Source organism: Bos taurus, chromosome 2 (assembly GCF_002263795.3).
Source record: "Bos taurus isolate L1 Dominette 01449 registration number 42190680 breed Hereford chromosome 2, ARS-UCD2.0, whole genome shotgun sequence".
In the NCBI taxonomy this organism is placed as follows: domain Eukaryota; kingdom Metazoa; phylum Chordata; class Mammalia; order Artiodactyla; family Bovidae; genus Bos; species Bos taurus.
In genome coordinates, this window is record NC_037329.1 from 131,916,350 (window position 1) to 131,930,009 (window position 13,660).

Here is a 13,660-nt window from a genome sequence, read left to right on the forward strand (position 1 = left end):
ATCGGATGATCCTTCTGCTCCCGCAACATGCCACAGGGCCTTTGCACAGGCCTCCTTGCCCTCCTCTCCTTCAACTGATGAACTCCTCAACCTTACCATCTCTCACTCTCAGGAAGCCTGCCCTGACTGCCCCCTGGCCCCCTGCCCAGGCTGGGTGAGGTATCCTGGCCAACTATTCAGTACATCTGGTCCTTTGGTTTGTTAATACTCTTATTTGTGGGATTTTTGTTTGTGGAGTATTTGTTTCAAATGTCAGCCTCCCCCACTAGACCATAGGTGCACTGCAGGGCAGGGGCTGGGCTATCTCCCAGCGTCTATTGCCGTGCCTGGCCCATAGCAGATAATTTCTATGCAAACAGGAGTCTAGAGGAGGTGGGGTTGGAGTGGGGCTCTTCTAGAGGAATTTGTGCTGGGGTCGGGGTGGGGTGGGGAGAGAGGCCAGGCAGCCTCTCCAGCCAAAGGACTTTGGCTCTCAAAATTTGTTTTCTGTCTTCAGCTTGAGTCTTAATACAGAGGGCAGCATTAGAGGGAAGCTTTGCTCTGGCATCGCCCGGTGTTGGGGTGCAGGGGGCGCTGTGACAGGCTCTGGGGCAGCCTTTCCGAGTCAATACAGGGATGTGGATAAAGGGCAGCAAGGTCCCTGTCGCCGTTGTCGGTAAGTCTCTAACCCCCGAGGGAGGCCACTCCTCTGATGTCTCCTGGTGGGGGCTCCCCTGGGCCACCTCTAGCAAGGTGGTTAACCTCTCAGAACTGGGGCTGTGCGGACTGGAAAAGAACGGCTGTGCAGCGTCTAGTGAAGGCTATGGTTTTTCCAGTGGTCACGTATGGATGTGCGAGCTGGACTATAAAGAAAACTGAGCGCCGAAGAATTGATGCTTTTGAACTGTGGTGTTGGAGAAGACTCTTGAGAGTCCCTTGAACTGCAAGGAGATCCAACCAGTCTATCCTAAAGGAGATCAGTCCTGAATATTCATCGGCAGGACGGATGCTGAAGCCGAAACTCCAATACTTTGGCCACCTGATGCAAAGAGCTGACTCAGCATCAGGGAAAGACTGAAGGCGGGAGGAGAAGGGGACGACAGAGGATGAGATGGTCGGATGGCATCGCCGACTCAAAGGACATGAGTTTGAGCAAACTCCGGGAGTTGGTGATGGACAGGGAAGCCTGGCGTGCTGCAGTCCCTGGGGTCGCAAAGAGTCGGACACGACTGAGCGATTGAACTGAACTGGGCAGCCCCTGGCACTGAGTCAGCAGACGCGTGGACAAAGTCAGCGCGGGTCCCCCACGAGGGCGCACCAGCCTTCAGCACGATCGCTGGGAACGTCAGCACGAGCGCTGGGAACGTCAGCACGTGCGGCTTCCTCCGGTGCGCGGGGCGCAGGCGTCAGGGAGCCGCGCGCTGTGACGCCCCCGGCGTTGCCCAGCAACCGCGGACGCCGCGGCGACGTGCGCGCGAGCGAGCGGGCGGTTGGGGCGGCTCCGGGGGCCCGGGTCCTGCGGCGGCGCCTACAGCGCGGATCCGCCACTGCCCCCCGCCCCCCGCCCCCGCCCGGGCCGGACCTCAGGGAGACGGGCGAGCCCGGCGCGGGAGGAGGCGGCGGCTCCGGCTCGGCTCCTTCGGCTCCCCCGCCGCCCAGCTTCCTCCTCGTCTCCGGGCGCCCCCCGAGGAGCCCGGTCCCCGCCGCCGCGCGGGCGCTGGCCCCGCCCCCTGGCCCGGGCTGCTGGGGGGTCCCGTGCGGGCCGCCCCTGGGGGACCCCCGCCTCCGCGGCGGCGCCATGGCCTCGGAGTCGGTGAAGGTGGTGGTGCGCTGCCGCCCCATGAACCAGCGGGAGCGGGAGCTCAACTGCCATCCGGTAGTGACAGTGGACTCCGCTCGCGGCCAGTGCTTCATCCAGAACCCGGGCGCCGCGGACCAGCCCCCCAAGCAGTTCACCTTCGACGGCGCCTACTACATGGACCACTTCACCGAGCAGATCTACAACGAGATCGCCTACCCGCTGGTGGAGGTGAGGGCCCCCGCTTCCCCAGGAGACCCTCTGGGCAGGACCTGGGGCCCCTCGGAAGGCTCCTGAGGGCCGGCGCTGCCCCCCCAGGCCGGGCGGGAAGGCTCTTCTGGAGGGGCCGCAGGTGGACAGCGGCAGGCTGAAGACTTCCGTCCCCTCAGGAGACAGCTGGAAGCCACCCGCAATGTCTGTCTGGGTCCCCCACTGCCCCTGGTGCCAAGGCTGGTTCTCACCCCATCCTTCCGCCGTTCCCCACAGGAACTCCAGCCCCCGCGACCACTTGCCTCCCACCCTCACCCAGGCAGCCTCAGGACTCCTCTGAAAACTCCGATCACTTCCCCAGCCTCCCAAGAGCCCCGGGTCCTCCTCAGCCTCCCCCTTCTCCTCTCGCCTCTGCTCTGCCCTGGCCCCCCGCTTTCTGCCCTCAGCACCCGGAGTCTTCTCCTTCATCACCCCCGCTCCAGCTTCCTGAGAGGCCCGTCAGGCTACAAGCTTATATATATGTGTGTGTGTGGAGGGAGGAATCTCAATTCTGCAGAGAGAAGGCTTTGACCAGGCCTTGGACTCGGAGGAGCGAAACCCTCGACGTTTGGTCTGACTTACCTTCCTCCCTGGCGCTGGAAGAATGGGGAGGCAACAGCAGTTCTCACCCCTTCACGGGGCTTTTGCTTGTCTTCACCCTCTCATGCTAAGGAGCTTCTTGGAGCTGCAGGGCAGGGAGGCTGCCATATCACAGAGGGGAGGCTGAGGCCCGGAGGGAGGAAACTGCTGAGCTCCCACAGAGAGTTTCTGAGGAGACGGGGCTACACCTGGTGTTTTCTGGCCAAGGGTTCTTTCCTCGCTATTGCCATCTTCCCAGTTGGACGGCAAATTCGCTAGTGAAGTGAGATGTCAGGATGTGAGGTGTTGTTCCAGGCAAAAAGAAAAGTTGAAGAATTGCTGCCTGTACCCCACTGCCCATGAGGATACCTGGGGCTCTGGGGAGTCTGGCAGCGGAGAAACTAGTTTGACTTCTCTAACCCAGTGTTTCCGAAAGGCGTTTTCCCTGGAGCCTTTCTGCTTTGGCCAGCAGGCCAGCTAACATTCCCCAGCGCACCTCCTTGGGCTATGGTCAGAACCCCTTGTGGGGGTTGAAGTGTTCCGGACCCCAGAGCCCCCCAGCAGTGAGGGTGTGACTGGAGGTGATGCCCAGGGGAAGAGGGCAAATCTCCCCAGACATTGGTCCTGGGCCCCAGGGGTGGCCAGGCTCCCCTGCCATCCTGGACTCTGAGGATCTAAGGGACCAGAATGGGTGGCCTGCTCCCGCCCCCACCCCGGGGTCCTTGAATGTCCACCTGGTGGCAGGCGCTCACTCTTCCTGGAGTAGCCCGCTCCCCCCTTTGCTTCTTAACTCCTGGAAGACCCTTCTGCACAGTGAATCAGAGCCAGACTCCCTGACACTTTCAGCTCTCTGCCCTGCCTCTGTCCCAGGGCACCCAGAACACCTCTGCTTCCTGGTCCAGGGTCGGTCCCTGAGAGATGGGAAGATTCTGAGATTGAGTTCTCCTTGGCCTTGGCTTCTCCAGGGTCTCAGCCTGCTCATACATCCCCCTCCTCACCCTGGAAATAATTCCCCTGAGCACGCCTCCCTCGTCGGGGTCCCCAAGAAGCCCACGCCCAGAGGGGGAACACCTCAGATCTCCCCTCCAGCCCCCACTCCTGTCGCGAGTGCACTGCTACAGGGATGTCTGCCTCTGGGCATCCCACGGAGCCTCAGGCTCAGCAGGACATACGTTCATTTTCATTAATTCACTCAGCTAACAAAGAGCATCTCCATACCAGGCCCCATCCAAGGCATGGAGCAATAATAACAGCACCTTCCCTCAGCGAGCTCACAATTGGGTGGAGGAGCAGCTAACCTAGTAGCTGCAAGCCAGGGTGATGAGTGGGAAGAGAAGCCATGGGGACTTTGGCAGAACAAAGAAGACTAGCAAACCTGGGCTTGGAGGGGATGGGCAGGCAGGGAGGACTTCCTGGAAGCAGTGAGGTCTAAACTGAGGCCAGAAGGATGAGAGGGTCAGCCAGGCAAGAAGGTGGAGGAGAGGGCCTTTCAGGTGGAGACCAAACCATTTGATCTTTGCCAGACTCCGTGGACATACGTAAAACTGGGATTATCATTCCTAATGAGGAAACTGAAGCCTTGAGCATCCTAGAATGAGTTAGGGGTGATTTTGACTGCAGAGCTAGGTCCCCAGGCTCCATCCTGTGAATCGTACACAAAGCACAGTGAGGAGCAACTGCAAAGGGCAAGCTGTGTGTGTCTTAGGCAAGGCAGCTGTGTGTCTGTCCTGCTGGGCTCTGACCACCTCCAGGGGGCCTCTTGCCCAGGTCCTTCCCTGCAGATCCTACTGCACGAAGCCCCAGCGCTTCAGACTGACCCTTCCTGCCCTCCCCTCCTTCCCCTCCCCTTGCCTTGCCTTCTCTCCCACTTAAATCCAGACCTGATTTCTCTGTCACTGGGTGACCTCTTCCACCTCAGACCCATCTTTCAGCCAACTCAGCACAACCTACCCTGAACTCATCCCCTCCACGCCCAGCCTTCTGCTTGGCCTCTGGTCCCTTTCCCACCCAGTCGCTATTCCCTGTCTCCATCCTCCTGCTTCACACCCATGGCCTCAGAGTCACCTCTGATGAGCCTCTGCCCAACCCACCCAGGGGCCTGGTGCTATGGACAGGCCAAGGACAGGCCTGGTTTCCAGAGACATGGACGCGGTAGAATTTGGCTCCTCGATGGAACACAGTGCTGTTTGTTCGGGAGAGGATAGGGAGCATGAGGCAATTTAGCACAGATGCTAAGTAGAAAAAATCTGACCTCTAATAGCAGCCTCACGGGAATTATTGCAGAGGATGACACCAAGTTATAAAGACGGTCAACTAACAGTTTGATTTCATGAAAATCATCCAGTAAACAGTAATATGGGGAACTTGGCAAAGCCTGGGAGGACAGAGTGGCGACACTCAGGACCCGCTCCACGCGTGTGTGTCCCTGGCAGGTCTGGAGTATCACTTAATGGGTGAAGCATTTTTGAAACTTTATGTTTTGCCTTAAGAATGCAGGTAAAGTTGTCTTCCACTTCACTCCACAGTAGCGTGGTTCTGCAGAACTTCCTGCAGTGGTGGAAATGTTCTGGATCTGAGCTGTCCAATTAGGGACCGCCAGCCATACATGACAAGTGAGCACTTGACGTGAGGTTAGTGCTTTTGAGGAACTGAATCTTAGTTTTATTTAATCGTAAGTTAAATTTAAGTAACCGCATGTGGCCAGTGGCTACCTCCGGGGATGGCACAGCTCTCGAGCCAGCCTTTCCAATATAAATGTAACATGAGCCACAGACAAAATTTAAAGTTTTCTAGTAGCCACGTTTTAAAAGGGCTTCCATGGTAGCTCAGCTGGTAAAGAATCTTCCTGCATTGCAGGAGACCCCGGTTTAATTCCTGGGTCGGGAAGATCCTCTGGGGAAGGGATAGGCTATCCACTCCAATATTCTTGGGCTTCCCTGGTGGCTCAGATGGTAAAGAATCTGCTCACAATATGAGAGACCTGGGTTCGATCTCTGGGTGGGGAAGATCCCCCAGGGGAGAGCAGGGCAACCCACTCCGGTTCTCTTGCCTGGATAATCCACATGGACAGAGGAGCCTGGCAGGCTACAGTCCATGGATGGGGTCACAAAGAGTCGGACATGACTGAGTGACTAAGCACAGCACATTTTAAAAAGTGAAAGGAAACAAGGAAAATTAATTTTAATGATACATTTTATTTGGCCCAGTAGAATCCCAAATATCATTTCAAGAAAGCCTGACAATAGATATTATCATGGCATAATAGCTATCAGAGATATCTTACATTCTTTCTTCACTGTAAGCCTTCGAAATCAGGTGTGTGTTTCACACTTACAGTGGGTCTCAATTTAGGTGCTGAAGTGTCAACAGTTCAAATGAAATGAAACACAAAAAGTAAATTCGTGTTTAATGGGAAACCATTTTACACTGCTTTGGTTTTTAAATGGAAAATTTTACATTTTTAAAATTTTAAACAATATTTTAAAGTTTTAGCCTTCCTCAGTGGCATGAAGCACCCTTCTGGTGTGCCTGGTGGCTGCCCTACCGCACCGCGCATGTGAAATATTTACTTTGGTATTGAACCCCTCCTCCAGGCCTGGGTGGCATTGGTAGTCCAGGCACTGCCGCATGTTGTCCCTGGGCTCCCGGTGCCCCCGCCTCTGGCCATCTGGTTGGGTGACTGGTCTGCCATCGCTTCTGCTCCCCCCACCACCCCACCCAGGGCCGTCTGATGAGCTGTGGATCGTGACTTCCGGTCTTCCTTCCCCCACAGCCCCTGGGGACCCCGAGCCCTGCAGTGGTCTGCAGGACGGGTCTTTGCAGATGCCAGCTGGGCCCTCGGGGCCTGGGCACAGCTCTCTGGGCCCACATTCTGGCACAGGAGTCCCCCTCCCCATGCTAAGTTCTAGAATTTGTGGTCTCATGAGCTGGGTGAGGGAGGACAGGAAGTGCGGTGTCTTCCTTGTTTGGGGCTTGGTCCCCAACCGGAACATGGTCCCCCCGCAGAGAAGAGAGACGTAACCTATGCAGTGAACAATGGCCTCAGTGAACGAGGGTCGCCCTGGGGGAATGCCACCACCCTGGTTTGCCGCCTCCTCCTTCCCAGCTTCGTCTCCATCCCCCTCGCCCCAGGTCTGCCTGCTCTCAGCCTCCCGCCTGGCCCCTCACAGCTTTGCTCCAGCCGTCACCTCAGCCCTGAAAGCCTTCCTCCTCCTCTCACCTGTCGAAATCCAAGCCATCCTTTCTGTTCCCCTGTTCTCCGCCCTCGCCCACCTGCCCGGAAAGTTTGCCTGGCTCTTCCCGCACTTTCCGTCTCTCCCTCTCCTCCCCCAGCCTGAACTCCATCATTGCATGCCCCTGCACCTCATAGAAGGACCATCCCCACACGTTCCAGCAGACACTTGGGTAGCACCTTCCTCCGTGTGCAGGGGGCACCTACCTCCATGTGCCAGCACTTCGAGTGCCAGGGCAGGAAATCATTCCCAAGCACAGCTCTCAGCGGGCTTCCCTGGTGGCTCAGCGCTAAAGAATCCGCCTGCCAGTGCAGGAGACCTGGGTTCGATCCCTGGGTCAAGAAGATCCCCTGGAGAAATAAATGGCAACCCACTCCAGTACTCTCGCCTGGAGAATCATGTACAGAAGAGCCTGGCGGGCTGTAGTCCACGGTGTCAGAAAGTCGGACACGACCGAGCGACGAAGCAGCAGCAGCCCCACCTCTCGGTGCTGTTCTGACCCTTTGGCACCGGTGAGGACACCGAGGCCCCGCGCCCCTGGATGAGAACAGGCCAAGGGCACAGGCAGCAGAGGATGGCACCAGGCTCTTAGCCAGACACAAGGACGGTCTCCTACCCCACCAGTGGAGCCACCTCCATCTCTGCACGGCCCACCCCACCCGGCGCCACCATGGTGGGAGAACTGGGCAGGGGGTGGGCGGTGCGCCCGTCCCTGCGTCAGGAGGTAGCCCTGAGCGCGGGCGTGCTGGGCCAGCTGAGCGCCCGGCGGTGTTCCCCCTCGCAGGGCGTCACTGAGGGCTACAACGGCACCATCTTTGCCTACGGCCAGACGGGCAGCGGGAAGTCCTTCACCATGCAGGGCCTGCCGGACCCGGCCTGCCAGAGAGGCATCATCCCCCGGGCCTTCGAGCACATTTTCGAGAGTGTCCAGGTAATGGGCCTGGTGGATGGCAGGGGCGGGGCTGGGCGCCCCAGGCATTACCATGGACAGTCCTGGAGCACTTCTGACCTGGGATGTGGGATGTGGTCAGAGCCGGCCTAGCCGCGGCCCAGATGGGCAGAGGCAGGCTCTAGTTTCTGAAGCAGTGATGCGAGAACTTAAAGCTGAGAAAGTTCTACCAGTTCTACGTTTTTCTCCAGCCATTTTTGGAGTTTTAACATTTCATGTGACATTTCATGTGGATATGATGACCCAGAGCGCTGGCCCGAGACATGGCTGTAAATGATCAGAGCTTCCCCTTTGCATGGTCCAGGTGCTGCAGACCAAGCACGGTGCAGAACACTTTGCATAATTATCTCACTATGACCCTAGCCCAGGAGGTAGCTGTTACCCTCATTTTTGATATAGGGAAACCGAGACCGGGAGCCCTTATGGGCTGGGCCCAGACCAGTGATCCCGGTGTCCAGATGGCAGGTGAGCCATGCCCTGCTGCCCACTCGTGAAGGCTCAGAGATTCCTGCATCTGAGAAATGACAAAGCAGGGACTAGTCAGCTGCAGAGCCCGCTGTATTGCACCTGGGACTCATTCTGATGACCGGCAAGCAACTGGAAGAGCTGCCAGGGATTGGCCCAGGGCGGGTGCTGGATCCGGGCCTTAAACCCACAGTCTCCTCTCTCTACCTTCACAGTGGGGGGCCCTCTCCTGGCTCCTTTCCCACGAGGCCTGTAGAGTGCAGAGGGAGCGTGAGTCCTTAGCAGCATGAAATGATGCCACTCTGAGACGCTTGAGGGCCCAGCCAGCCAGAGAGGAGGGGACCGCTTGCCAGGCAGGCAGGGCCAGTTGAGGTCAGGGACACCTCCCCCCTTGACGTCCCGCCTCCTGCCGCCGTGTCTTGCCATGATGTCTCCGCGTGACGACCAGGCAGCGGGTGTTCAGGTGTCTCTGTTCTTCCCGGCCGCTCCCTGCAGTGTGCAGAGAACACCAAGTTCCTGGTCCGGGCCTCCTACCTGGAGATCTACAATGAAGATGTCCGGGACCTGCTGGGCACAGACGCCAAGCAGAAGCTGGAGGTGTGTTGAGTGCAGCCCTGGCTGGGGTGGGCGAGGGGGTCCTGGAGGAGATATAGGGAAGGGTGCCCAGGGCCCGCTAGTCTGCCCAGCCCTGCCAAGATGGGCAAAGCAGGCCTGACCCCTTGGGGAGCCCAGCGAGACCAAGTCACCTGCCAGGACTGGACAGCCGGGTGGTTAGCAAGGCTGGGCCAGGTCTGGGACCTCTGGGCAAGGCTAGGCCATGTCTCCTATCTGAGACTGTAAATGCCAGACGGGCCCGGTCCAGTTCCAGGAGGAGCCTGAGGAGGGGAGACCAACCGAGATCTGTGGCCAGCATGCCAGTGACTGCTCCCAGACTCTGGGTCTTCTTATCTGAGCACTGGACCTTCCCACCGAGAGGCCCACAGCCAGCGGTGGAGGTTGACCTACCTTCCCCAGTCCAGAGTCAGCATGCCTGCGCTGGGGAGTGTCAGTCCTTAATGAGCATCAGTCTTGGGAGGTTGCTATGGAGATCCCCATCCTGTAGATGGGGAAAGGAGGCTGGGAAAGAGACGGGGACTTGCCTGAGGCCAGTGGGTTAGGAAGCTCCAGAGTCAGGGTTGGACATTTTGTGTGGCTCAAACTGCCTGAATCTCCCTGGGGCACAGGCCTTGACAGCCAGTGTGGGGTGGGGGCAGAAGCAGATAAGGGGCTGCTGATAAGGTCCAGAAGCAGTTAAGGTCCAGTCCTCTGGACCCTCCCCAGCCTCCAGACTGAACCGGACATGGCGACCTGGTTCCCGCCCCACCCCCATCCACGTGGGACAGGGCTGCTTCCCTGCTCAGCTCCAGAGCCCCCTACTTGCCTCTAGACACCCCACCACCACCCGCTCCCCGCACTTGTCCTGGCTTCATTTGGAGGGGCCGTGAGTTCCTCTGACCTGCAACCATTAAATGCCCCACCCGAACACATCTGACCCCCAAGGAGCAGCTGTTTTGGAAAAAAAACAATTTTGGGGGTACACTTTTTTGTTTGTACTGATCACATGGTGGAAAAAATAAAATTAGAGCCAGAAAGACCCTTGCTGCTGCTGCTGCTAAGTCGCTTCAGTCGTGTCCGACTCTGTGCGACCCCATAGACGGCAGCCCACCAGGCTCCCCCGTCCCTGGGATTCTCCAGGCAAGAACACTGGCGTGGGTTGCCATTTCCTTCTCCAGTGCATGAAAGTGAAAAGTGAAAGTGAAGTCACTCAGAGAGCTTCTAAATCCACAATCCTTTCGTGGTGGAGATGAGGAAACTGAGTCCCAGGGAGGGGAAGGGACTTGGCCAAGGTCACACAGCAAGTTGCTAGTAATGGTATTGGTACCAGAGCGTGCGGGATCTGAGTGGTCAGGTGCTTTTTCTTCCCAGACTTTTTGGGGTGGGCAGTATAGGAAACCTGGGGGCCATGAGAAGCCAGCAACGGGGTTCCATTCGAGGGAGGGATGTCCATGAGTCGATGCATCCATTCAGCAGATGGCTGACCTGAGAAATGCCAGCGCGCAGACCACGGCAGGTCCACCTCCTGTGTGCCAGCTCCCCCAGTCCCTGTCCAGACCAGGACCTGCCCCAGCCCCATCCTCCTCAGCTCCTCGCAGACACAGCGCTTTGCCCTTTCTGTACAGGAGCCTCCAGCCACCCGCTGTGGTCTTTCCACTGTCTTCTCTCTCCTGGAGCTTGAGCAGCCGAGTCATCACTCAGCCCCCAGACAGGGAAATGGGGACAGCAGCAGGGGGTCCGCTCCCCTTCCTCCCCACCCTGGACGCTAGGATGGGCTAGGCTAACCAGGACCTGGCGGGGGTGGTGCCCGGGCTGGCAGCTACATGCACTAGGCTAACCAGGGCCTGGCGGGGGGTGGTGCCCAGGGCTGGCAGCTACATGCACTAGGCTAACCAGGACCTGGCGGGGGGGTGCCCGGGCTGGCAGCTACAGGCACTTGGTCCAGCTGGCCTCCAGGTCTCCAGCCTGGTAAGCCAGGCTGCCTGGAGGTGGAGGGTCGCCTATAACTGATGTGCTCGGAGACACCTGCCTTGGGTGCACCGGACTCTCCCGGGAGGTGCAGCTGGGTTCTTGTGTCAGCCTGACCATAGCCTCAGGAGGAGCTGCTGTTTCTATCCTTGATTACAGGAGAGGAGCCTAAGACTCCTCGTTGCCTAGGTGCGAACCGGCCCCAGGGCACAGTCAGTAAAGGACAGAGGTGGAATTTGCCCCCAGGTGGCCAGGCTCTGCGGCACAGCGCAGGGCCTGATAATTCTGGTCATTAGAGGAGGTTGCATCGGCTGGGGTCAGCAAGGGATCTGGGGAAGCAGATTATACCCCCTCCCCCCAACCACCACGAACTGCCCTCAGAGAACCCTGCTTAGCACTGGGTAGCGAAGGAGGTGTCTGAGGGGCTGCAGGCATCCGGCCAGTGTGGCTGGACCCCCCTCCTCCACAGGGACGCATCCTGACTCTGGACCGACCTGCGTGGTCCTGCTCCTGTGCACAGCGGGAGCTCCTGCTCACCCGCCACATCCCAGCTGGTTGCCATGGCGACCGAGCCCGGCCTGGCATTTGGGAGGAGCAGTTACCAAGGAACGCAGGCCACAGCTGGCGGCTGACACTCTGGAGGAGGGTGGGGGAGGGAACAGCAGGCGCCAGGGGGAGGGCTCAAGAGATGAGGTAGGGCCTAAAAATAGGGGTGGGGGAGACCCTTATGTCAGGGTTATCTCTCTGTGGAGAGCGATGGCCTCACCTCCATATCTGGGTTCACTGAACCCCCTCCAAGCTCCCTCAGAGCTTTCTTTAGATCCACTCTCTTTTTAACCCTCCCAATAGCCCTGTTTATCATCCTCGCTTTACAGATGGACTTCCCCGGTGGCTCAGACAGTAAAGCATCTGCCTATAATGAGGGAGACCTGGGTTCAATCCCGGTCGGGAAGATCCCCTGGAGAAGGAAATGGCAACCCACTCCAGTACTCTTGTCTGGAATATCCCATGGATGGAGGAGCCTAGTGGGCTACAGTCCAAAGAGTCAGACACGACTGAGTAACTTCATTTTCACTGTAAAGATGAGACCGAGGCCAAAAGAGGCAAAGTGACTTCCCTAAAAAGTAGCAAGTCAGGACCAAGTGTCCAGCCCGGGCCTGTCTGAGTACAGATGAGAAGCTGCATTCTTCCTGAGGCTGGGAGCAGCCATCCCCTCCCCCGTGCCCACCATGTGCCCTGCTGGCGTCTAGGCTGCAGTGCGGGCACACCTCCCAGGCCTCCCTCCAGCCCTGCTAGGTGGGCTGCGACTCCCGCTTCTGGCCTTTGAGCTCCATCCTCACAGCCACCTCCAAGGTCAAGGTCTGCCCTGTGTCATCCTCCAGGGTACTGCAGTGAAAGTGAAGGTCGTTCAGTCGTGTCTGGCTCTTTGTGACCCCGTGGACTATACAGTCCGTGAAATTCTCCAGGCCAGGATCCTGGAGTCGGTAGCCTTTCCCTTCTCCAGTGGATCTTCCTGACCCAGGGATTGAACCCAGGTCTCCCGCACTGCGGGCAGATTCTTCACCCCCTGAGCCACCAGGGAAGCCGCTGCAGACTCTGTCCTAATCCCAGCCTCGTCCACTGCCGCCTCCAGCAAGTCAGTCACTTAGCCTTTCTGTGCCTCGGCGGCTTAACTGTTCCCTGAGACCCGATCCTTCAGTCTGGGTCTGGCTCCTTCTCCAGACTGGGGCTGCCAGGGCAAGCCGGTGCTGGCCACCCTCACTCACCGCCCCACCCGCCCCCTAACTCTGCAGCAGGGGTCCAACCCAACCTGGGACGCTGTAGCTGCCCTGGGGCACAGCACACGAGCCTGCCCTGGCCCAGAGCAGCAGACAGATGACTTCTGTCCCAGTTCATTCTTGCTCCTGCCAGAGTGGTTTGTATTTCCTCTCACACTGGAAAAATATTGAGTTTCACAGCTCTGTGTCAGCAACACAACAGCTTGGCTGCGTGGAGAGCGAGCGGGCAGCAGTCAGATAAATTAATTTACTCACTGCTGTCCTGCTGAGGGCTGGAGGGAGCCACGGGCCAAGCTGAGCTGTGGGCCAGCGGGGACTCTGGGCAGCAGACAGCCCTTCACACGCTGTGGTCCACGGGTTTGGGAACATTCCTGTTGCCCTGGAGCCGCGGCAGAGAGACGCGGGCAGAAGCCATGTTGGCAAGGCAGGCAAGAAGCACTCAGAGCCCTTGGGTGAACGACCACCGGGTCAGCCCCCTGGGGGCTGAATCCCCAGACGGGAAACCGCCTCCACAGCCAGGGCACCAACAGCCGCAGTGAGGCCCATGGCGGCCGTTCGTGGAGCACTGGCCAGGCGCCAGGCACTGCCTGCCGTGCATCGTACGGGCCTTAGTTTACAGTCCCCGCTGCCTCCCTAAGAAATGTCCATTTCACAGATGTGGAAACTGAGGCTCAGGGAGGTGATGTAGCTGGTGCGAGGTCGCACAGAGGAAGTGGCGGGGGTGATCTTGAGGCTGTTCTACCTGGTCTGTGACAGGAATTCGAGGTGCCAACCTGCCCCGCAGGAGGGCAGACGTGGTGGGCACTGACTGGGCCCTTCCCTGGGTTCCCTGGGGAGCCCTGACCCGAGCCTCCTGCCCGCAGCTGAAGGAGCACCCGGAGAAGGGGGTGTACGTGAAGGGGCTGTCCATGCACACGGTGCACAGCGTGGGCCAGTGCGAGCGCATCATGGAGGCGGGCTGGAAGAACCGCTCGGTGGGCTACACCCTGATGAACAAGGACTCCTCTCGCTCCCACTCCATCTTCACCATCAGCATCGAGATCTACGCCGTGGGTGCGTGAGGCCAGGC

At 58.7% G+C, this 13,660-nt stretch overlaps 1 protein-coding gene across 1 annotated transcript in view; it reads left to right on the forward strand.

The window, feature by feature from the left end:
* Nucleotides 1-1,777: 1,777 nt before the first annotated feature.
* KIF17 (kinesin family member 17) overlaps nucleotides 1,778-13,660 on the forward strand; it is a gene marked incomplete in the record, with an annotated part of 50,988 nt that continues 39,105 nt past the window's right edge. Inside the window, 4 exon segments of the mRNA NM_001105212.1 lie at nucleotides 1,778-2,008; nucleotides 7,622-7,768; nucleotides 8,747-8,848; nucleotides 13,455-13,644. Coding sequence (NP_001098682.1) covers nucleotides 1,778-2,008; nucleotides 7,622-7,768; nucleotides 8,747-8,848; nucleotides 13,455-13,644 — 670 coding nt within the window.